Below are 26,224 nucleotides of genomic sequence, written 5' to 3' on the forward strand. Positions count from 1 at the left end.
TGAAAGCATTGAGATTTGAGTTACTATTTTTACTGTATTATTTCAGTAGCTCCCACATTCCCTTTGAGCATCTAACAGCTCATTCATAAAATGGAAACAAGGCTGTCTGTGACACTGAAACTTTCCAATTATGTGCTATATACTATTTGCTTCATGATCAAATGAATGAACGAAGGGCCCAAGGCTTCATGTCACATGGTCACTCCTTACGCCCAGATAGAATCATATATTCTACATATGGAAAACATAAAGGGCACGATCACAGGGCTAGGCCTCCAGACACGTACCTGAAAAGGGTCTGCACGTTCACAATGGTTTTGGCGTCTGCCATGTAGTCTTCCTCTGCACTCATGGTGCTCTCTTTGTCCACAACCACCATGTTGGCAGCAAACGTCACTCCACACCTGAGCAAGTCATCTAGGCTTTGATAAAAATCCACGGGGGGGGGGGGGAGAAAAAAGGGCGGCTTTAAATAAACCACAATACTGCAGTTAATGTCAAAATTTACTTATTGGTAGGCTAATATATGCTGTCCTTATAGCTGAATTTCTAAAGAACACAGGTAGACACTAAGGAGAATTATAATTGCGATATGATCTGGTGATATGTGATTCAGAATTCCTCAGATGCCAACTATTCCAAAGCACCAATGTTTGGAATCTGTCCTGAGTAACATTTACTATATATACACAGTAAAATAGAAAGTATGATAATGATAACAGTTCTTTATTGCAGTTAATGTACTATTTCAAGGACACAACATGACAATTGGTTCAAGTTTCTAAGGAGATTTTTGTGACAGTGTAAGAGGGGCAAAGACTACTAATAGAGATAGTAAAGCTAATGTAGAAATATAAAGGTATGTGATAAGTATTTTTATTTTTATTTTATTTTTCTGAGACAGGGTTTCTCTGTGTAGCTTTGCACCTTTCCTGGAACTCTGTAGCCCAGGTTAGCCTCAAACTCACAGAGATCTGCCTGCCTCTGCCTCCCAAGTGCTGGGATTAAAGGCGTGTGCCACCACCTCCCCGGCTATGATAAGTATTGCTAAATGTCTATATTTATTTATGTAGGATCTATATGCTACAGATTGTTCCTACACTACAAAGAGAGTAGGATATATATATATATACATATACACATATACATATACATACATATATATGTATATATATATATATATATATATATATATATATAAACTAGAATAAGTTTTGAACAGAGGATTGAATGGCCCAAGTTTCTTTGCCTGCATGGGGTGACTAGAAAAACTAAGGTACAAGTACTTATTACCTATTCTAGTCAGTTTCCACTCCTACCCCTGTAAAATGTCTTGACTAGCATTTTCCCTGTAAATTAAAGAAAAGGATGTCTACCATTGAGGCTGAAACAGAGCAACTGTTTCACTGTCTTTGCTTTGTACAGACAAAGAAAAAAGAGAGAGAGAGAAAAAACCAAATCTAAAATCCAGGACAAAATGAAGTGAGACTAAACTTGACCCAGTACAAGGATGTAGTAGTTACAGGGTTCAGCGGGTTTTCAATAAGAAAACAAACTCAGACATCCCGATTCAAGATAGCAAAAATAAAATGTGAACAACTCCATTCACTAGTGATCTTTATTAAAGTTTCCAGACTGGTCTTTAAAGCACAGGATTGGTTCACATGACCATGTGCCTCACAGCGGTAGGCACTACCAAGGCCTCAACCTAAGACTTCCAGGAATAATCCAGGGAGGAGGGGGGCACAAATACTGTGCTTAAATTTGGAGCAATTTTCTGTGACAGAGATTTTTATAGCCAAAACTGTGAAGAAAAAAAAAGAAGAATTTCATTCCAGATAAATTCACCATGAGCAAAGAGGCCAGAATCACAATATCCGATCAATACAATGATCTTCAAGATTAAACCCCTAGTATATTAGATTTACTTTATATATATGGTATTCACTGTACTTCTTCTTGAATTGATTAAACTCTGTTTTAGAAAGTATCAGGGACTGGGGACTCATGCCAGTGGTAATGTGGTTGTCTTTACATGCAACTCCTCAGTTTAAGCAACAGCATCCCAGGAAAAAGGTAGAAAAAGCTGTGGTCCCCTGTGGAGAATATGATGACCACTAAGTCATCTCACTTCTAGCCACCTAGTCATTTCAAGTTATTTCCTCATATTTCATCCTTCAAAAGCTTTTTCTCCATCAGAATTCTCTATTAGAATTTTATAGAAAAAGGGGAACAGAAACTTGTAAGAAGTCAGTTTTACTGATTCAAAGCATAAACAATTTCACAAAACGTATGCTAATGCCAGATAAACACTTTTCTAAGTGGGCTGTTCCAAGTTTGTTGAATCTGCCTCCTCTCAGGTGCATCTGTTGATTCTATCTTTACAGTAGTTCCTATTGTAGTTACTCAGGACCTTGAATTATTGTGTATTAGATAATACTTATGCTTGGGATGGTATTAGTGAAACATATAGAATCTTTATGTTCTTCAAGTTTTAATTTTTCTAATTAACATTATAGATTTTTCCAGTAGGCTATGAACTTATTTTTATGAGTCCTGGCTTTCTTTCTCCTCTCTGCTGCTTCTCTATTTTGTATCGTTTCTGATAGCATGGTTGCTTTACCCCGTTCAGCCACCAGATGGCAGCCAATGAAAATCAATCCGAGAGAAACCCTAACCTGGGATACCTTTTTCACCAATCCGTGACTCAGTTTTTCTAAGGACTAGAGTGTGAAATTTGTAAGTGCGAGGAAGTATTCTTGTTCTAAATAGGATTTATTTTTCATGAAAATTTCAAATAAAGCAAACAAGAATTATACAGGGACACTCCATATATAATTCCCACTCTCATATATACACGTGCATATAGATATGATGACCCACCTTCAATACTGATTAATCTACAATTAATCAATCATAGTTCATCTACTCCTTGGGAATTTAATTCTCTATGTTTCCTTTTTGATCACCATTAATATTTTGCAGTAGTATTTCATGTTGTTTATCTGGTGATTATTTACATTTTCTGATTAATGGTTTCACGATAGTGTTTATGTAGTTTTATATTTTAGGTTACTGCATTACATAATGACATGCATTATATAATATTTCAATTAACAAATGATATAATTATGAATTATAAAATAAGAATACATTGTCAAGACATTTTTACTCTTTATATTCCAAGTTATGGTAATGGTCTCATTGCATTGCAATGTGGAACTTTTAAAGTACTATTTGATGCCACTTTAGCAATAATATTACTGCAAAAAAAATGCTGCTTTTGCAAGAGCCACAAGACTGAAAGAGCTTTGCAAATGGTGTGCACCTGACCAGTTTGACATGCAGCAAGGTCTGTTGCAATTCTACAACGAAGTACGGCTTAGGCAGTATGATAGGAGATGCACACCACAGGAACATGAGCTCTGCATGCATGGGTCACCATATTTACTGTATCAACACGACAAAGTACACTCATCATGCAGGAACAAGACACAGCACTTGACAGACCACAGGACACTACACTAGTCATGTGCCATAGACATTGTCACCTACTTGTCAATAGAGCCCACCATGTAGTAAACCATTGGAAACCAACAGATTGCATCCAGAAAATGCATATCTGGCCTATGTAGCAGATGGGTTACAAAATGAAACACAGTGTCACAACAGAGTCAGCACTGCTAGGGAAGGGAAGCAAGTTCATTTAGTTTGCATTTCCAAAACCAAAGACAAGATACATCCTAAATGGCTCTTCTGTTTAAGAATATCACTTGCACTTTTCATGAATCACATGATACACTAAGAACTGTGAGTTATAAATCAGAAACATTATGGTATAATTCTACAAAATCCTTAATTAAGACTTAGTGTTCACCGATGAGTTCAGTTACCCAGTGCAGAAGAGGATTTGACAATGAAGATCAAATGGTTTTTATTTTCTCAAATGACCTCAAGCACTACAAAAGCCTCTGAAGAGTAATTAGTAATCTTGAGTATCAAGAGAGTTTTGTCCAAAGAATATACCTAAGGACGGCATGCTCCATATCTCAGTGTGTCAAGTATAAAGTCCATAGATGCATGAAAAAATTGTGTTATATAAAGTTACATTAACACTACTTCACTTTTAACTCTAATGTCTTACCCAATGTATATTGTTGGACAAAGTTCATTATAACTGAAATCTTTATTTCTAAGGACAGCAAAAGAAAGAACAACAAACTCCAAGCTTGCTTAGAAATCACTTAATAAGTTCCATTCACTTAATAGCTTTTAATTTGTATGTATTCACTCAGCATATACAGATGCAAATTTTATTTAATAAACACTGAAATGTATTCTTTTATATTTAAAAACTGCACTCGATTAATTTACAAGGAATGTAGAATTTTAAATGCATATACAAAATCATGAAAATGCAGTATGTTGTATTCTTCAGAAAAAAAACCCACAAAAGCACTGGGTGCACCCAGGAGGATGACTTGGAGACTATGACAGAGAGGTAATATATACTTTGTGTGTGGACAGATAAGTAGGAATTTGGCAAGTACAAGAGAGGAGGGAAATTCCAGGTCAAGGTAATGAGGAAGTACTTGCAATTTCCCAGGTGCTGAACCCCAGTTGGATCAGTTCTTTTCCTAACTATTTTCTTCCCGTTGATTTCCCTCCTATTTTTTTAAACTCTTAAGAAAAAAAAAGTTCAATATGGTAATAAGACCTTCTAAATGACGATACTGCTAAGATTTTTGATTAAATTGCTCCCACCATTAAATTTATTTATACAATTGAATGGAGCAGTACTTTTACATTGTTTTAATCTACATAATTCAGTTTTGAAAATGTTGAATTATTTAACCCATAAATTATATTAGCATTTTTGTAATCATGTCTGGTTTATTTTACATATAACATCCACAGGCGCACCTTTAGATGGTTTTGGGGCATCAGTTTTTATCAAGATCCCAAGCATCCACAGAGTAGATACTATTGTCAGCATTTAACCATCCTTAAAGCTCTTGATATGTGCTGTTTTCAATCAACATTCTAACATATGTGATATATGTTATATCACATATATATATATGATATCTGTGGGATTTGGGATAGAGTGTTCAATTCTGTTTCTAGACACTTTGTTGCTCCTCATCATTAGGAGGGCAATGTTTTAAAGATCTCAATATACTTAACAATTTTAGAAGCATGTTTATGGACATAAGCACCAAAGACAGGGAAAGATCAAGGGTTGGGGTCCGAAAAATATTTTTGCTTGTATCTTTCAGGCTAATTTTACATTACTAACCTTTTTGTTTCTGGCTTTTAAAGTACCATTCTTAATTATTAATTGTATATCTGTACATGTGTTATAATAATATCTATTGTAATCTGCCATCTTCTTTTAGGTTTAGATCATTTCAATTTATTTACATTATCTCTTTGGGCAATTTTTCCCACTAGGTCTCTAGTCTATGCTTTTCTGAACTATTGTATAATTGAATCATTAAATTGAATAAGAGACTTCAATTTTTCTGAGTAGTAAAGTGTACTCAGGTCACTAGGGGCAAATAAGTCTTTATGCTATTGCTGCCATGATGTGAGATATAAAATTCAAGATGAGACTTTCATAGATTTTTCTCCCTTCTTTGACTGGTAGAGATGGCAAACTTTAATTGTTAGAAGAAAGGCATTTTAAAGAAAACTCATGAATTTTGTTTATGATGTATTTACAACATGTATTTATAATGAGCCAGAAATTGTTCAAAATTCTTAGAACTTGCCTTTAAATAGGGATTAAACTATTCATCTTCATGTGATTTCAGCTACATCATGGGAAAATCAAGTATCCTAAAATTTTGTAAATACATATTTTTGATGAAACATACCAACTTTAAAGACTTCTCTATGATTTAAAAGAAACTAGAAATATATATATATATACATAAAACAATTTTTCATTCATATTGTACTTTGTAACTGTTCACTTATCTGTGTTGACAACAGTAGTTACAACAGTCAGCTACTTAGTAATTGAATAACACATAATGGCCAATTTTTCTACTCATTGGGAGACAGTGAATTGGCAAGAATAACTTTACATTGAGAAGCATTATTATTAAGAAAATAAACAAGCACATAAAACATTCATTACAAGTATGTCCCTTGTCTATATTTTATGGTATGTCGCCAAAGTACAATGAAAAGTTTAATATATAAGAAAATTATTAATAAAACAAAATAAAATGGGTGAATTTTTTTTCTGGCTGCCAAATAGAGAAGCCTATCTGTTCTATTACAGGTGACATCTAAGAAAAACAGTGAAAAGGATCAAGTGACTTATCTATAAATTTCATAAAAATCTATCCATATGAAAAGAAATGAAAAACTTGTTACTTATACAAAATAGATAAACCAAGATTTTTACTCTTAAAGAAATATTTTAGATTTTTTTTAGTCTAAAAGACAATAATAAAATAGTCAAGGAAATAGATGTAGATCAGAATAAATTCATAGACAAAAACCAAACAAAAGAGACTAATTAACCAGTTATACATGAAATAAAATGTCAAAAATTACACAAAGCAGCCAATGTTAATAAGTAGAAGTAAATACACACATTAGCTGATGGCAGCCCTAACTGTACAGTCTACTAGGAACACTCTCAATATAAAGACTCATATCTTCATAAACTTCATACGACAACAGTTTGTATATTGAAACTCTATGCAGCTCAACATTGCCAGACAGTGAAAAGGTTCATAAATTTTACCAATTTGTAAAACTCAAGAGCACCTTTTCTATCAAATTCAATTAATACACACAATATTTCCACCTCAACTTCCAGGAAAGAAAGTAACATATTTTTATGAGTGAAGTTTTATTTCATCAATATTTGACAACTATACTTTTAGGTAGTTGATTTATTTTTTAAATTGTTTGATCAGGAGCTGTAAAGACAGCTCAGCAGTTAAAAATACTGCTTGCTCTAGCAGAGGACCTGAATGATTCCCAGTACCCGTATGGCAGCTCGCAACTCTAATTCCAGGGGCTCAAACCCCATTTTCTCCCCTTTGTAGGCTCCAGTCAGGCAAGCATTGCACAGAAATACATTCAGGCAAAACATTTGTACACCTATAATTTTTAAAAATATTAAGATTAGTTGCAAGTGCTTAATATCAATGTGTATGTGTTCGTGTATGTGTGTGTGTATGTGGTGTGTGTTCATGTGTGTGTGCATGTGTATGTGTTGCTAGTGTTCAAAGCTAGGGTCTCTCACATGCTAGGAAAGCATTCTTCCACTGAAATATATCTCCAGACTGTGTTTTCTTATCAATTGGGTTTTTACATAAGACCTTTCATTAATTTAATTAGTAACAATGTTAATTTTTTTAATAGAAGATCTAGAATGTCTGGGCTGTCACGTATGTCAGATCTTGTCCTAGTATGCTACCTATATTGTCTAAGTCTGGGAATAATTAAAATTTTCTTACCATTTTCAAATTAAAGGAAAAAATGAGATGAGGCCACAAGAATAAATATGGTCCAGGCTGCTCTAGATGTTAATCTTAGATCTCATCTTGTCTGCTTGAATCAAAAGCGTACATTTCTATAGGATAAGGGTGGGTGATTTATCATATATTTTAGCAATAGTTTGTAAAAAGATGAAGTGTTTAGGTAGTATACGAAAAGATGTTGGTTGATTTAATAAACAATCCGTGTAAAAATTAAGGGCACCAACATGGATCTGGAACATCTTTTTATTTTGGTTTTTCAAGAAAAGGTTTCTCTGTGTAGTCCTGACTGTCCTTGAACTCACATTGTAGACCAGGCTGGTCTCATTCTCAGAAAGATCTGCCTGCCTCTGCCTCCCAAGTTCTGGGATTAAAGGTGTGTAACACCACTGCCTGGCTACCTCATACCACCCTGAATGCACCCAAATTTGTCTGATCTGGCCCTTTTTTGTCTAACTTTGACTGCCTACTAGATTTCAGCTGGATGACCTTTATGGTAGTGGCTATAATAAAAATATTTGGAATCTTTCCAGCACTACATGCCAAGGAGAAGTGATGTCACTCTGATGAACTGTGGACAGGTCAGAGTTGTTCCGCAGGGCGACAGAAAAAGATGATTTCAATATGCTAGGCTCTCATTTGATAACCATTGAAATGTGCAAGTTTTTCTATTTGGAAGTATTCTGCACATCTATTCCATACTACAATGTGTTGAGATGATTAACTGGATTTACATTTTAATATTTCATATTTATGGCACTTTTGTATTTTATATGGAATTAATTTTGTCTTTTTGATTAATTAATCTCCATAGTCAAATTTTGCCTTTTTGATTAATTTATTTCCATAGTCATTCACTCAATATTAGCTTCACCACTGCTCATGTAAACTTGCTCAAATCCTCAAAATTAAAAAAGGATCATGATTGTAAAAGTTATTGGAGTTTGGATCTATTTTAGGGAGAAAGGCATCATTTATGTAATTTGGTACAGTAAATGAAGAGCAGAAGTCATTTCAGAGCAACAGGTGTTTCATTGTTTCAAAAGGGGAGAAAAGATTGCATAGAGTTCCCGGGAGCGTCAGTTCAGTTTGTGATTTCTCGTTCTTCATCAAAGGAACGTAGATGAGTAAAAATATTCCATGTCACTTTTGAGACATACACAGGAAGCTCAGGTTTTATATTATGTCCTTGGAATTTAGTAAATAAATTGAAATAATCATAATATTTAATGTATATTAATAAAATAACCATGTTAAACTTAAAATTACGCTCAGCAGAAATCCACAAACAACAGCACCATGTGGAAATTTATAATCCAAACTGTCAACAATTGGTAAAGGTGATATATTTTCAATGGATAAGTATCAGAAGTTAATCTGAATTGTGGCCTATAAAACTAACTGAAAACAATGTATACTGTTCATACATCTGTAACAAAGCCTATAAGTTGGGTAAAATACAGAGGAAAGAACAATGCATTAGTCGTGGCAGAGCTGGGCCTAATTCTAGAATTGACCATGGGAACTTTACCTGAATGTCGTTACATCTTTAGCTCTGCTTCATGTCATTGACAACAAAAGTTTATTCAAATGTTTCAATTAAAAACAAGCATTAAGACTCCCAAATCCCTGAGTACATCTCTCTGGTGGGATGATTTCTATGTAATATGAATATATAAACATAAAAAATTAAAATGTCAAATATGATGACTCATAATGATACTCAACATTCACTACTGTTACAAACTATGAGCACATCAGCTTTCTAAATTAATCTCCATGGTTTCATTCAGGGAAGATAGTCCTGAAAGGCCATATGCATACAGAAATCGTGAACTTAAAAAGAAATAGTGACCTGTCAATAATCCAGAGAAGGGAGTTTTCAGATATTTTGTGTGATTAGTCACCTTCAGGAAGTAAGGCTGTACAAAGAACCACAGAACTATATAACCCTGATGAATGAACCGATACTCTAGGAACCAGAAATGGTAATGACTTTGTATTCAAAATCAAATAGTGTGGGATGGCTGGGACCATGTTTGATAAGATAATGAGATAAAGGGGAATAAAAGGCTGAGTCAAGATTACTTCATAAGACTGGAGACTGAAAATGAGGAGTATACCTCTCTTCCCTAAGAAGAACATCGGCCCTAAATTTGGAGAAAATGCATATTTTTAGGGAGGTTAGGGAAGAGTTATGTATCAGAAACCCAAATTTTATATTGAAATAACACGAGGAAGAGGACAGATCAGACCACTGCCAGAGGATATTCTAAACACAGTCCTACTTCTTTCTTTTGAAGGTTCTTCCTTCTTTATTTCTATAACTGGGGGCTTTAACTGAGTCAGCTTGACCTATTCATTCAAAATGAGGACACTATGACAGTCTGAAATGCCCATTTTAAATTCTGTTTGTAGTGTTATGAGGGCAAGCTATAGAAAAACAACCACAAACTGAGCACTTTACTTAGTTAACTGAAGTGTCTGTATTACCAACTTGGAGGCCCTGCAGCTTCCCTATGCAGAACTTCCAGGATTCAGAATGTATTGAAAATACTGGGGAGGAGCTTGACAATCCTTCTATTGTTAAGGCTATCCTACATGCTGATTGTCATGCTCCTGTTTCTGTTTTTGGTTTTTTTTCCCATATACTTTAATATCTTCTAACACTGTGCTTATGACAACCAATTTATTTATAGTTACAGTGAAGGGCACTGTAACTTTAAAATAAAATGACTTTGACCATTTTATTTAGGGACCTATGTACTCATCTGTAAGATTTTTCAAACTGCTTAAGTGGTCATATTTAACAGAGTAAGTCATTCTAAAATTTTCCAGACATACACATGCGATACAGCACAACTTGTTTTTTGTTATTGTATGTGAACATTAGCATAAGTAAAACCCACAATGATATTCCATGGTGTAACACATAAAAGCAGATCAATAAATGCTTCTCTGATTATAAGTGGTTAAAGAACAAAACTGTACAGTTTTGGCAGGCATCTTCCAGGCTTGTTGTTTAAATAGAGGAAATTGGCGATAGGGATTTCAGTGGCTTCTTCCCACCAGTCCTATGAGTAGATGACCATTTGCATATTAATTTCAAATAAAAGTCTCCATTGCAATGACATTTAAGTAGTATTGGTAAAACATGACCATGATCAATAGTGTTTTGCACCATAGCATATACTCTATCTCCCAATGAATTCTGCACCATAATGTATCTGATTTAAAGTAGTATCAGTAAATTATTTTAATGTACAGTAAAATTAAAAGTTCTGTCTGTTTGTGTATCTTAAAATATACTTACGGGTTATCCAATAGCAGAACTATGGGATTTAATTCTTTCTTTGGTCTATAATATGCCCTGAGAGGTACAATAAAATTATATAATCCATTTCCAGCTGTTTCAGCTGCAACTATAATTAGTTTATTTTTGAATCCATAGGCTTTTGCGTCCTCATAGTAGTTATGCTGGCAACTCTAGAGAAGAAAAATTATACAAAGAAATGCCATTTTTATACTCCAATAAAATTTGGTCAAAGAATTTAGGATATGTAAAATTGATCTAACTAATTTTCTAACAGATTGGAACATAGTTACATTTGTCGTTGCCTAGTTCTCCAACCTGATGTAGGAAATAAACGTGTGATGAATAATGCAAAGGAGAGGGAAGTGTACAACGTGATTCTGAAAGAGGACTGTGTGTGTACAGGCTGCATGGCAAGTTAAAAGTTACTGTTGTATAGCCACTCAGTGTGTGCTTTGCTATAGCATAGGCATGTGACTTCCATTTCCAAAATAGATTGATGTTATGATTAAAAAGCCTCAGGGATATTCCCATTCCTAGGTACCTAAAGTCATGCAATTAGAAAAGAAAATAAAACAGAAAAGCAATACAAGAAGAAAAGTGAGCTGTTGAAGTGCATAGAAGGACTAAAGTGTAAAAAGCAATACACAAGAAACAAAGCACAACACTTGATCAGAACTCATCACAAGAGCGGCAGTGAGCACTAAGTTGTTGGAAAAACTGACTCAGTTGCTGAGAGATCAGACTCAGAAGAAACTAATTAACATTACTAAATCAAGACTGTTTTCAAGCTAAATTATCTGTATACTTAGCAGCTTTGGCAGTTTTTCTTCATTATTATACACCTCTACACAAACTTCTTTTTATTTATCTGGATTGATATTAGTTAGTTCTCTGTGTGTTCCTTACCTATGAAGTATCCATGCCATTATTCTATAATAAAATTATTTTTTAATTGGTGGAAATGAAGCACCATGTGTGAAAAATGATAGAAACAATTAAATCTATGAAGACTACAGATTTGGATGTTATGAGAGTCACAAAATAATGTGCAATATGTTTAAAGAAATAAGAAAAAAGCACTTAAAGAATTATCAAAATCCTATTTAATATCCAAGATAGTTGTTTAAATGTGTTATATCCTTTCAAGCTGAGCAATGTAACCCAAAAGTTAATACAAAGCTGAAGATATAGGTCAGTGGTATAGCTCATTCTGAGCATGTATGAAATACCAAGCTCAAATTCCAATAGTGAAAAAAAATCAAATAATTTATCAACTGCAGAACAGAGATGAAATATCATCCCAAATGGAAAACACAGGAAAAAAATAAAAGCCAGAAACTGAAATAGAAATCAGAAACCTTATTCAAATAAACATTAATTGAGGATTTTCTAGAAGTGACCAAGTCACAAAACACCCAAAAGTCAGTGAACCTTAATCCAAATGAATAGTCAAAGTTGCGTAGTCCTATACATTATTATGAAAGCATAGAACAGCCAAGATTACAGGATATTAATCAGCCCTGGAAAAAGAGTGATTAGCTGCAATCGATAGCAATGAGATTGATGGCTATTTACAGTAGTCAGAAGGACAGAGGCATGGGAGAAAGAAACTATTGTAGAGTTGGAAACCAAGCAAACTATCCTTCCAGGATAAAGGTAAAAAGAAAGACATAATGAGAAACTTTGTGAACCACCTGATAGAACTCGCAGAAATTTCAACAGCTGAAAGTGAGGCCATAGGAAAATGATTTAGGAAAGCAGGAGAAAAATATCTAAAGAAAGAGAACAGTAAAGGACATGGGCAAATCAAGTCTCCATAGGATGGCGGTTCGAAAATTTTTTAGTTCTGATAATCAAGATCTACAGCCATACAAAGAAATAAATAGGGTCACTAAGAAAGGGGTTGGAGAATACTGATGGTGAAGGCTTAGAACAATTAGAACTGCAATACGCATGAAATATCACAAGGTAAGAGAACTATATGGCTTATGAAGACATGGAAGGGACATAGTCATTAAGAAAATCCAAGGAGGCAATGCGAAGGTAATGTTGAAATACCTTGGCCAGAACAGTCAATTGACACTGGGACAGAATGATAATGTCATCCCAATCCACACACTTCAAGACACAGTGGAGCCAAGTGATTAATGCCATCCCATAATCCCAAAGTAAACTTCAATTTTCAGAGCAGACCCTATTATACCAGCCTGACATTACTCAAATATCCAATAATCTCCTCTATAGCCATGAATCAATAAAACTACATAATTTTCCTTTATTAATGGAGCAGAACACTGTTAATAAACTGCTTTTAAAGATCCTCTACTGGGCCCCTAATCTTCTTCCTCAAGAGCTGAGCCTTACAGCGAGAATTAGATCAGTTGCTTGGTGATAATTCACTTTTACTCTTTTGGTTTCCTGATCCCCCTTGCCACCTCCATAACTATATTTTTTTTAATAAGAAGTAGTTCCACCAATAATGAGTCCAGGCATCACAGTCCTTAAAATATATGCTAAGAATCTTATTGAAGGAAAAGTTCAAAATACTGTACTTGAAAAGAACATGGCTCAGGAAAATGTAGCCGTGGAAGGAGTCAATGCAGGTGAATAACACTGTTGACATCCATTAACTTAGCAACACAAAAGAGTTGACCAGTAATATAAAATGCTTCAAAAAAAAAAAGGACATCAAACTAATAAGGCCCTGAAAAATAGAATTCCCGATGAGAATGGAACTACATGGGATACTTAGGGGCAAGAGAAAGATGCACTGACAAACTTCAGATAGATAAAGTTTGGAGCTTACAAATATTCTTTCAATATTCTTCAAGAGCAGCAACAGACAACATTTGTAACAAAGAAAACAGCAAGAATATTAACAAAATTTATGGAAACCGGACTTAATAATTAACTGCCTTAACTTAAGTATACTGACTAACATAACCCTTCTAAGAGCACTGTGGAGTTCATAGCATTAAAATTATGTTCATTTTACAGATAAGAGAGCTGAACTTTTATGTGTGAAGTGATTTTCTTAAGTTGTACAGGCTATGAAAGGTACTGGCATTATAATTTTAACCCCAAATAAAGAACAAATGAAAAAATCCTTGTTTAAGATTCAGGGCATGCTTGAATCTCTTTAGGGTGTGCAATGTTTCACTTTAACCTGTTTCCTCATTACTCAGGAGCATAAAATGAAAGAAAAGGACAAAAATGTTCACATTCTCAGACTGTTCTGTCCTGAGTAAATTCTTTAAATGATTCAGGCAGGAAGAGAGAGAACTACATAAAAATGTGGGAAGGAGATATGAGGCAAGACACGTAGATCAGCTTCAGTCTACTCGTAAATGTACTTTTCTCATTTAGTCAAGAAATTATTTTTTAAAATATAGATTTAATATGCTACCAACCACAAATTGTAATTAAATAATAACCAAAAAGTGGTTTAAGAGTTTTGTGCCTCTGTCTTCCCTTTTAAAAAACATAACTAAATTGGCTAATTAAGTAGAAGGATAAAACATTTGTGGCATTTTTTTAGTGAGGATAAAAAGTAAAATTAACCATTTTATATAATGGAGTTTATATGTTAATTAATACACTTTCAATGTGTTTTAGTCAAATAATATAAAATTATTTAAATATGTTCAATAGCTCATGCTCTAATTTTATTATTGGTGGCAATCACATCAATAGGAAACCATTACCTTGTCTAATCTTAAGCAGCAGAAGGGTACTTTTTCTTGAAGTAGGTGACAAAAAGTAGGTGAACTTCCTATGTATGGAGAGTAAGGAGGGTAGCCCTTGGCATATCTGGAAAGCAATAGAAGACGTTAGTCCTGGAGGTGTCAAGGAAAGCCGGAACCCTCAGATGTGACCCTTACCTACTGCTTGATCTTGTTAGAATCAGTAAAGCCATGCTTCCATCATATTATGAAAATCACACAGTTTAGGAAAAGGGAGGCAAATTATGATGAAATACGACTCATAATAAAATTTTGAGACCTATATTTTTAAATAGCAAAAAAATATTTCTTGCCATGTAAAAATTACATGAAGTTTGAATTTTCCACTCGTGAAATCAGCATCATTGGACCACAGTCATTAACACTCAGGTTGAACTCAGTAATGGGGCATTTGTCTTTAATTCACCTAGAGAAATGGGTAACTGCAACAAGAAACATAAATACGGGACAGTTCTTTCTTTCTAGAAAACATTTCTCAATCCTCATCCTTGGAGACATAAACATGTATCCTTAACAAATAGTAATATTATGCCTTACAAAGCATATTTAAAGCAGACTGCATTATAACATTTTGCTGTATCAATATTCATTAGCCATGCACACATAACTAAAAGACAAAAAGTAAGTTAATTAGTCAAAAACAGGATTTTTTTTCCTGGAATTGTTCTTAAAATATTATCAAAGACATTTAGTTTGTTTACTGACTTTTAAAAATAGCCACCTGCACATTTTGGCTACACCAGTGTGGAACATGGAACTTCTAAAGGGCAGAAGCATAAATGTTAATTAGCAAATAAAAGGAAAGTACTTGAAGCAATATTTTCTCATCCAAAAGGGAAGCTCTTGATTTGTGATAACTTTTCCTGTGACACCAATGAAGTTAAGACCTTGTTGTATTTTCTAGACACTATTGGTTGGAAGATTAAATTGTGCACATTTTATAAATTTAGAAGCTGCAATCATCATTGTTACTTTAATATCTCTTTGATTTTCTTATAAAACACTCATTTTTACACCTCCATGGTTTAGAAATCTAAAAAAGAGTTTCATTCACACTTTAAAACATCATTTCCTAGAAGGATGGTTGCCCATTCTGCTGGTTTCCCCTCCTGTATTCTGCAAGTGTACTTGAGTATTTGAACCACAGAATTCTTTAAGACAAGATTTTGTCTACAAGCATATTGACATTTTCTGAAACAAACACAAATTGTGGATTTAAAGTTATTTTTTCTGAGTTTCAATGACAGCTCAGTTTTAGTTCAATAAAGTACTGAATGAATTTATATGAACTCTACTGTGAGACATGATCAGCAATGACTGGCCTGATACCGCTAGTACCAGTGACAATACTTGTAATGACTAATGCCGTTGGTTGCTTAGCACAATACGTTTTTCCCTCATCATTTCAATTAGGCTTTGCATAATGCAATGAGGGGGCAATCATACATGATTTACAGATAGAGAAATTGAAGTCAGACTGCTTATTTGCAAACAAGGATTATAAGATGAATCTGGGATGGCAAATAAATCTTTTGAGAGAACAGGTCAATATATAGACTCCTGTTCTTTCAGCTTTCCTATGGTAATATAATGCAGAGGATAACACATGTAAACATCTAGGATAAGCTTAAATGGGATGACTATTATACACGTAGATAGAGAGTAGAAACTTAATAAAAGATGGATATGTCTTGCATTTGTAAATTTAAATTATGTCTAGCTTCCAAATTTAAAAAAATGAATACTAAAGAGTGAAATGAGAAAATACTTTATTTGAATATGTCATTGGATAAATTTTTGAACTTCATGATGGTTAATCCTGCTTGTCAATTTGACAGGCTTTCAAATAACCTAGGAAATATATTTATAGATGAAGATGATTCCAACAAAGTCTAACTGATGTGGCCCACATCTTAGGAGCCGAGTCCTACATTTAAACCAAAAGGAGAATGTTGGTTGGGCACCAGCATTCCACCCAGTCTCTCCCTTCTACCTGAGTGTGCAATGTGACAAGCCATTTTGTGCCTTTTCTGTCACGATCAAATGTAATCTCAAACTGTGATCCAAAATAAGCATTTCTGTCCTCAGGCTGCTTTAGATTTTGTCACAACAGTGAGTGAAGTCACTATTGCAAACTTCAAAATAGATGTGAATAAAAGAAATTAAAGATAAAAGGGCAGAAGAATGAAATGTAAATTTGAAAATGCAATTTATATTATACAGAAACAAAATTGTATATTTTCCCATTAAGCATAAAAGATAATTTAGAAAAAAACGGGCTGGAAGAATACATTGAAGGCAGAAAATTGATGTTTTATAATACTCTGTGGTGAGAAAATGCTTAATAGAAGGGTGTTTCAGTAGAACCATGGAGTGATGATTCTAGGCTATCCAGAAGGAAAAAACATTATCCCCTTCCATAATTTTAAGGCTCTAGAAGACTTAAGTCCCACCACTAGATGAAGAACAGTAGGCAGTTAATGGCATGAGAATGAGTCTTCTCCAAGAATGAACCACCCGATGGGTTATCCAATCCCAAGTGGTCAGTCATAAGCACATGGATTTATAAACAACACTAAGTAGAATCCACAGAATGCTTATATATGTGTATATATATAATGTTCATATATACATGTTTATATATGTAAAAATAATTATTAATGAAGAGGTCATAAATTTGAGAGGGAAATGCGAGTGCATGGGTAGAGTTGGAGGGTGAAGGAAATGGAAATTGTGTAAATAATGTATCTATGTAGGATATTCTCAAAAAATTAAATTAAAAAGTGTCAGCAACCCCCCCCAAAACAAACAAACAAACAACAAAAATTCCTTAGAAAATCAAACCTACTCTAAATTTGAAGAAGTTTCTTCATCTGGTGTAGTTTCATCTTCTGATTGGTCACTTAGAAGATCACATGTCTGAATTGATGATGCATCTGCAACCTCTAAAACAGGAGCAATACTAGGTCTTCTTAATTCTTTGCTTCCTTCTGAAGGAAGAGCTAGGGTAGGGCCACTTGCTGCCCTACAGCTTGTGTCTTGCAAGTCTATAGCCACAGTACCTAAAACAATGAAACATGAAAATCCATTAGGAAGTTTCTACTACCTGTGACATAATTATTACTTGGTGGTGAAGTTGAATGTAATGCAATCACATTGCTAAGGGGTGGCTCTGTGTGTGTGTGTGTGTGTGTGTGTGTGTGTGTGTGTGTGTGTCTGTGTGTGTGTGTGTGTGTGTGTGTGTATGTGTGTTTGTTTGTCTGTCTGTCTGTCTATCTATCTGACTAATTTCTCTTGAATCTCAATACAAATTGGTTCTCTTTCAGGTAAACATTTCACTGGGTAAGAAATCTTGTACGTATAAATGTATATCATAACTTATATTTGGGGTCAGCCAGACACAGTAACACACCTTTAACTCCAGCAGTCAGGAGGCATATGCATGTTGCTATCTGTGAGTTCAAGGGCAATCTTATCTGCCTAGTGAGTTTCAAAGCTACCCAACAAGACCCTGCCTCACGAAAATTATTTGTTATGGATGTAGTTTCAGGTGATGTGAGTTTGGATCCAAGTGTAGAGATATGAGAGGCAGTGAGGTGTTTAAGAGACTTGGTCTCTTGTGAAGTCCTGAGTCATTTCAGTGTATGTGCAAAGATAATGATGGTGGTTACTAAAAACTAGACCAGAGGAGAGCTCCTAAGAAAACTCTGTTGAGAAAGGAGGTAGGTTTTCTAGAAAGAATGAAATATTTTTGTTGTGTTTTGGTTTGGTTTTGGTTTTAAGGCATTTACATTTCATAAAACTGATTTATTGATGCAAAGGAAAGCTATCTGGTATGCTGTTATCTTAAAATTGTAGAAATGAGTGCATATCTACTACATTTACCCCTATAGATGATCATGCAGCCTTGTAGTACTTCAGAACAAGAAAAAAATATGGCATCTCAGGATTCTTTTCAGGACTGTGTGTGTCAAAAACAAATTGAGACACTCCTTCCCATCAAAATATACACTCATCAATATCTCTCTCTCTCTCTCTCTCTCTCTCTCTCTCTCTCTCTCTCTCTCTCTTAGTTTCAATTAGAAGATAATACATATATCTTTCTTTATAGAAAACTGCTCCAACATTGTGTGTTAAATACTTTCTCATTTTCAAAGGGATATTTACATAATCTTCTTGCCAATAGATCTGACTGTACATCACCTCCAAATACCTAGTTGCTATATTTCATACCACAGGCAACATATTGACAGAAGCATGCTCTGTTTTGTCTATTGTCAGTTATCCTGCCAATACTGATATCTGCCGGTAGTTTGGGTCCAGAGAAAGAGCATGAGAAATTTATAATCCTTCAGGGAGGTCTGAAAAAGCAGTTAGATCTGCAAAAAAAACATGACTTTCTTACAACATCTTTTTTTCTAACAAATGCTTTGTTCTTTCTGAGATCTTCTGCTCTACTATAAAGAGGTCACCTGTGGTTTTGAGGTGGGAAAAACTCTTTATTTTTGTCACTGACCACTTCCTTTATCTTTTGTGAAAATCCATTTTTTTTTATCATAGGTCTTCAGACTATAGGATCTACTGTATTTAATTTATTCATCAACTTTATTCTATTCTATTGTTTCTAGATGAATCTCATGCTATGTTTAATAGTTGGCTAAAGCTTTCATAAAAACTTGGAATAAACTAGATGCCATGGCAGAGATTAATTTCTCATAGTTCTGAAGGATAAAGTTTCAGAATAAAGGTCTTCACGTTGTTGAGATTTTTTTCCTGAGTATGCTGAGGGATATATCTGTTCCAGGTGTCATTCTTGGGTTGATGATTGACATCATCTCCATCATATTTTCACATCAGTTTCCTGTATGTGTGTCTATGATGTATTTAATCTTTCTGTCAGTTCACTAGTCACATGAAAATAATATTAACTCTAATGATCTCATTTTAATTTTATTCCTTAAAAAAAACTCCTATCTCCAATAAGGTTATATACTATGACACTGGGGTTTCAGGGTATGAGTTTGGGATGATAGCCACAAATTTCACATAATACTATTTGTGTCTTGTTGTGGAATATTATTTTAAGATGTGTTACATTTGCTTATGCTGTGGAACACTTGTTTAATGATACAAAGATGTGTTGTATTCTTTTATGTTGCAGTTGTTTAACTCTGGGAAGCTGTGTGACTTTGCCTGTCTAAAACACCTGATTGGCCTAATAAAGAGCTGAATAACAAATAGCAAGGCAGGAGAAAGGATAGGCGGGGCTAGCAGGCAGAGAGAGTAAATAGGAGAAATCTGGGAAGAGAGATCGGGAAGCAAGAAAAGAAGGAGAGGAGGACATCAGGGGCCAGTCACCAAGCTACACAGTCAGCAACAGAGTAAGAAAGAAAGGTATATAAAGGTATATAGAAGAAATACAGATAAAAGCCCAGAGGCAGAAGGTATATGGAATAATTTAAGAAAAGCTGGCTAGAAACAAGTCATGCTAAGGCTGGGCATTCACAAGAAAGAATAAGCCTCGTGTAATTTATTTGGAATCTGAGTGGCGGGCACCCTTAGAGACAAAGAGCAAAGAGCCAAATGAATAAAAAGAAAAAAAATCCAGGATTTTAAAATTACAGATCAATAAATTTCCCACAATTGTATCTCTGACTTCCTTGAGGTAACTGAGGTTTATCTGTCATCATATTTTCTCCTCTTTTTTAACTTTTTAATTTTTTTTGTGTGCGTATGTGTATACACATGTGTATAAATGTGTGTGCATATTTGTATGTATACATGCACACAGTATATGTGGGTGCACTAACAAGTATATAAACATATGTGGAGGCCAGATTTCAAAATTATTGTTCCTCAAGAGTCTCTATCTTGCTTTTGGGGATAGGGTCCCCCACTTGGTTAAGCTCAACAATAAGGGTGAGCTGTCTGGACAGTGACCCCAAGGATTTACTTGCCTCTGCCTCTTCAGCACTGGGACTACAAGTCTGTGTTAGCATCTTCTGCTTTTTCATGTAGATTCTCAAGATCAAAATCAAGTTCTCTTATTTGCAAATCAAGCATTTTATCCACTTCTCACAATCTCTCAGACCTTTGCTTCCATTTAGACGTCAATACAACTAATGACAATGCTTACTGCATTTATTCCACACATTCAGCCTGTGACTGGCACTATTTTGTGACTTTCTGTTATCAGTCTTAACCACAGCCATGGATTGAACCCACTGGAAATTCAAGTCAGTTCTATGACTGCAGATTGGGGTAAAGACAGATATAAGGGGCATGCAATTTGAAACCACATCTGAAGCCAACCATTTTGAGGAATTTGCAGGGGAATAAAATCATGAAGCTCAATAGAATATGTGTATGTATTATATTGGGTATGTATGGAAGGGTGGAGAAATAGCAGTGATTTATGGGAGGAATGGTGTTAAGAATAATAAAGATAAATCCAATTCAAGTTAAATACCCCAAAAGAGAGAAGAAAGAGGGCTTACAGAGCCAGTGAAAACAATGGAATTACATAAAGAGAATGGCATATATTCCTTAATACAAGGGATTTTACACTTATAGGTTTGTAGGTGGTTTAGTAGAAAACTTTAATGAATTTCATTTTAACTGGATGTTTATTGTTTCATTTTTTTGTGTCATAAATGCCAAAATAAATGATGAGAGTAAGATGGAGTGAGTAAGTTTTGAAAGAACAGAAAACATTGGAAATACTCCCAACCGACTATTGTATAGATAATTAAAAAGAAAAACATACAAGGCAAGCACTTAAAATCAGAAACAGAAAGTAATTATTGAATACTTTTTTGGTAATCTTGCATTGTTCTTACATCAACAGTTTAGAATTTTGATCTATATTATGTGATCATACATGGTTTATAATATACAGAAACAAGTTTTGAACCTGACTATGAATCTTTAGTAATCTAGATGTGTATTTTTTATTAAAAAAACAAAACAAAACACCAAAGGTAATTCCAGCGAGTATGTACTGACCCATGCTGGCAATGATGCTGTGGACAGGTAATCTGGAAGGCCCATGATAAAATGACCTTGACACATTGCTTTTTCTCTGCTGGTCTTGGTTCTTAAATGCTGAATTTTCTTCTTTGGTAATATTAATATAAAAACATATGTCTGAGGCATTCATAATGTATCGAGGACCTGGATTCAGCAAAATGTTTTTATTATCCTCCCTCCTAACACCAATCAAGCAGACACCAAACCTTAATTTAAAAGAAGAATATAAGAGTTTAAGAATTACAATTTGGAAAAGATTTAACTTTTTGTTCTTTTAATTGCTTACATTTGCAAGAAAGTTGATCTACTATAAGCAAACAGAACAAAATAAGAACATCAAATAATAGAATTAGGAAGCGTGAGAGGATTCTAGCATTTAATAATCTAATTTTCAAAGGAAAAAAATCAATTAAATTTAATTTGTCATAAGCATTATGCCATATATATGTATATATATATATATATATACATATATATATGAATGACAAAGTATAGGACAATGTAAAATATTAGACTTCTGGTCATAAAGTAGTGGTAATAGTGTTTTATATTTTTAAGATAACTACTAATGTCAAAATTATGAACAATATTTCTTTTTTTAACTTTTTTTTGAATTTTTTGAGACAGGGTTTCTCTGTGTAACAGTCCTGGCTGTCCTGGAACTCACTTTGTAGACCAGGCTAGCCTTGAACTCAACTCACAGAGATTCACCTGCCTCTGCCTCCCAATTCTGGGATTAAAGGCATGTGTTACCACCAGCTGGCTGAACAATATTTCTTACCTTGCTCAAAATATTTATAATCTATTGGCATAAGGGAGACTCCCATGAAATGTCATGTGAAAAGAAAGTGATGAGTCTGAATCACCCTTGCTATGACTTCTACCACGTCTCATACATTCAGCTTTAAAAAGAAACATTTAAAATAGTCTTTAATGGTTGCACATGTTCAGTAGGAGAAATTAAAAATGTTGAGAGTAATATTGTATTAAAATATTTCTTATTGTTCTTTGGTAATGTTCTTTCTTATAATTTATATATTTTATTTTATGTGCTTTGGCGTTTTGTCTGCATGTATGTCTGTGTGAGGGTGTCAGATCTTGGAGCTATGGACACTTGTGAGTGGCCATGTGGGTGCTGGAATTGAACCTGGGTCCTCTGGAAGAGCAGTCATTGCTCTTAACTGCTGAGCCATCTCTCCAGCCCCTCCTTTAGTAATGTTCTAACTTTCAAAATTCATCGTAAACCCACGCAGAGTAAGTGAGTAAGTCAGATTTAAAATGTATTTAGTAGTAAAGTATGCATAAATAGAATCATTGAGAATAAAATTTGAATACATTATATATTAGTTAAGTGGAATATATTGTTATAAAGTGCACAAAGAGATTCCACTTAAACATTTTTATATAGATAATTTTTGATATACATTTTTGTTCCTTATGAAATTAATTTTGTCAAAAAAGGAGAAGAAAAAAATTCCCCTGGCTAAACTAGAATGTATAATTCCTTTTGGACAATGGAAGGGCTATAATCAAATTAATGTTTATTTATTTTTTAGATAATTATGTGTTATTTCAGAAGTGAAAGTGGAAAATAAGTAACCAAGATTATGTTTGTCCACACAGTGAGTTTGAAGTTAGCTTAAGATACATGATACCCAGACTCAAAAGACCAAAGGGGGAAAATGTGATTTTTTTCTTTCTCCTTTTGTTCTGTTATTTTCAAGTGTTTCTGTTATTATAAATATAAACAAAACTAAACGTCACTTTAAATTTGATTTATGTAACAAGATTCGTTGTTGTAAGGTTGTTAATTCTTAATTGGCTAGGATATTATGAGAATCACAGATGTGGTAGAGTATTTCTTACATATTTTCCTCCTGGTAAACTAAACTTATAGATACTACAAAATTTATAGTTAAATTAGAATAAAACCAATGCTAAAAGTTAAAACACTTGAAATCCATGAGCACCAATATGGACCACACTTTGGAAAACTGTTTGAAACTGGTCTGATTGACTGGTTGATGAAATTCTCCACTGGAAGCAGAAACATACTTTTTGTGTGCATGGAAAGAGGCATAGGTAAAACTCTTCCCTTCATATTCAGCAAAAAATGTACTTTCTTCCAAAACGATGTGATAGACTTCATTTCCCGAGCACCTCCCGTACATCTTCTGCCACTGTTCTGGAGACTGTTGCCCTTCTCTGCAACATAAGCACACACACATACACGCAGAGGAAAAGACAGTGAATTTGGGTAAATGACAGCAGAGGCCAGACAGCCCATCCCAAAGGCTAAGAACCAGCCAACACAATTAGAAGAGTTACTCTCATGGGGCTCTGAGTTCAGAATGATGGCATTATATTAAATTAAATTCAGCACCACATATAACATGAAAACTTGATGAACAGTGTGTTGGTAGAAAGTGGAAATTGACAAGACTCAGTGTTTGAAGTATTTGCTCTGGCCATGGCTTCATGAGCTCAGGCATTAATTTGATTTCCTCCCTGTTTGTGGAAAGGCTGCATCCATGTCCAAGGTCCAGAATTTGTTTCATTGTCTTTGTCATACAGCAAAATTTACCTTATAACACAGATTGACACTTACAGATACCTAATTTACTTCGTGTTTAAAAAATTGTGTTTCTCAGGACATCAATTTGTGTTTGCAAAAGTATATAATGTTAACTTTTGTCCATTTTATAATTGAGGCTCCCTCAAGCTGTGTATGCCTCAAGAAAGAACAAATATTTGTGAAACACACTTTTGCATAAGAGCTCTAGGAATAGATTTGATATTTATACCCCTTCAAAATGCATGTGTTGCTTCCATTCATGTGGTAGCATTTGTGCTTAAGGCCATTGGGGGTATGTAGGCAATAAGAATAAACACCAGAGTGGTTTAGAGTCACCATCAGTTCTGAAGAGCTAGTGTCTTCTTCCTACTATATAAGAATGCAGTCCAGAGTCAGAAATCGACAACTCAGAAGGACCTGATATGTCAGAATCTAAATTTTAGACTTTTAAACTCCTGAAATGTGAAAAATAAAGTTTTCTTGTGTATAAATTACTCTTTGACAACCTGTAATAACAATTGACTAAGATGGTATGCAAGAGGGATGCTAAAGGTACTTATTAAAATAAGATATGTACATTAAGAAAACTTGTATTTTCTTTAGCTCTAGAATATTCTGCCTAGTTCTGTGGCTTTGGAAATTCAATTCATATGAAAATCATAAAAGTCCCATAGCAGATTTCCCCATTTGCTTCAGTACATTTATTTACTATTTCAGATTAAATATTATGGACTCTAACAGCAAAATCAGCACAAATTGAATGAAAAAAATCTACATTTAATCTCTATAGATTCTTAAAGGAAAAAAGCAAATGATGAACTTATAATAATTAGTATTCAAGGAACCATTTTAAATTCAGAGTATGACTGAAGGGATTATTTAATAAATGAACTCATCAACATTTTCAAAGTGTCAATTAGCAACAAATACATAAAGGTAGAGGTCCCATCTTCTTTATACCTTCATGAGTGTCTTAAAGTGTCAAAATCTTGGGCTCTGTAGTCTAATTACCAGATTTGAATCGCAGTTCTGCAAACTTCAGTAAAGTATTGATTGGACTTTCTATTTATTTGAAATTATCCTTTCTGTGAAAAACAGCATCAACTTTATTGTATCAGATAGAATGATGTAAGCTAAATATAGCACTAAGTTGATATACAGATAAAAGTACTCAGAAAATGTTGATTGATTTTTTTTTCGGGGGGGGGGTTGTAACAACTACTTTTCTTCCAAATTTTATGCTTACTTTCAGTGTATTTGCCAATGTATTGCAGTCACAGTTAAAAAATATGTATTTCTTAATGTTAAAGTATCTTTTTAGAAATAATTTTGAAAAGACACATTTGCCTATTGATTGCATGTGTTACTTCTAACTACTGCTTCCTAAACATGGTTTGAATCTCAGCTGTTCCCTTCAGATTCATGTTTGAAACAATTAGTCCTCAGCATATGGGAGCCATTTGATGTTTGTAGAAGCTTAGGGTTGTGAAGCTTGGCTGGCAAAGGGGTTATTAGGTAGTGGCCTTTGGAGGCTATTTCTATCTGTAGGTCAGGTCTAGCCATCTCTGCTTACTGCTCCGCCAATATATTAGAAGCCTCTGTTTCATGCTACCATTGCATAGATGAGCTGCTCTGCGGACATACTGAAATTGCTCAGAACCCATGAGTGAAAACAAGTCTTTTTGACCTGTATCTCTCAAATATTTTTGTCACAGAAAAAAAGGAAAGTAAATATATTAAGACTGATGATTCTTTGTGGAAAAAAATTACTTTTTGGCAAAAAAATAAAATCATCCATGGATCAAAGAACAATTTGGCAAAATGGTATTTGGCAAAGATCAAAGACTACTGAAGGTCCAGCAATGTTAGAGAACATGCTGGCAATTCATCAGGGTTTGTTTGAGATACAAAATGATCACAGGGTCAGAAAGTTGTCATGTAAATGTACTAAAATTCCTTTAGGAGAATCATAAATCTAATTCAGAAGCTGAAATAGTAACATAATATGGAACAACTGAGGAAGAGAGCAAAAGCCATGGGATTCATTCTACCCAGA

General features: G+C 34.2%; 1 protein-coding gene across 5 annotated transcripts in view; it reads right to left on the bottom strand.

Annotated features, from left to right (window-relative positions):
- Kcnt2 (potassium sodium-activated channel subfamily T member 2) overlaps positions 1-26,224 on the bottom strand; it is a 258,356-nt gene that overhangs the window by 72,601 nt on the left and 159,531 nt on the right. For all 5 annotated transcript variants that reach the window (XM_059280315.1, XM_059280313.1, XM_059280314.1 and 2 more), the window contains 6 exons: positions 23,649-23,798; positions 21,570-21,799; positions 17,413-17,626; positions 14,526-14,631; positions 10,819-10,991; positions 288-422 (listed from right to left, as the gene is read on the bottom strand). In XM_059280315.1, the coding sequence (XP_059136298.1) occupies positions 288-422; positions 10,819-10,991; positions 14,526-14,631; positions 17,413-17,626; positions 21,570-21,799; positions 23,649-23,798 (1,008 nt within the window). The remainder of the gene's footprint in view (positions 1-287; positions 423-10,818; positions 10,992-14,525; positions 14,632-17,412; positions 17,627-21,569; positions 21,800-23,648; positions 23,799-26,224) is intronic.

The sequence above is a fragment of the Peromyscus eremicus genome, chromosome 15, assembly GCF_949786415.1.
Source record: "Peromyscus eremicus chromosome 15, PerEre_H2_v1, whole genome shotgun sequence".
NCBI classification, from domain to species: domain Eukaryota; kingdom Metazoa; phylum Chordata; class Mammalia; order Rodentia; family Cricetidae; genus Peromyscus; species Peromyscus eremicus.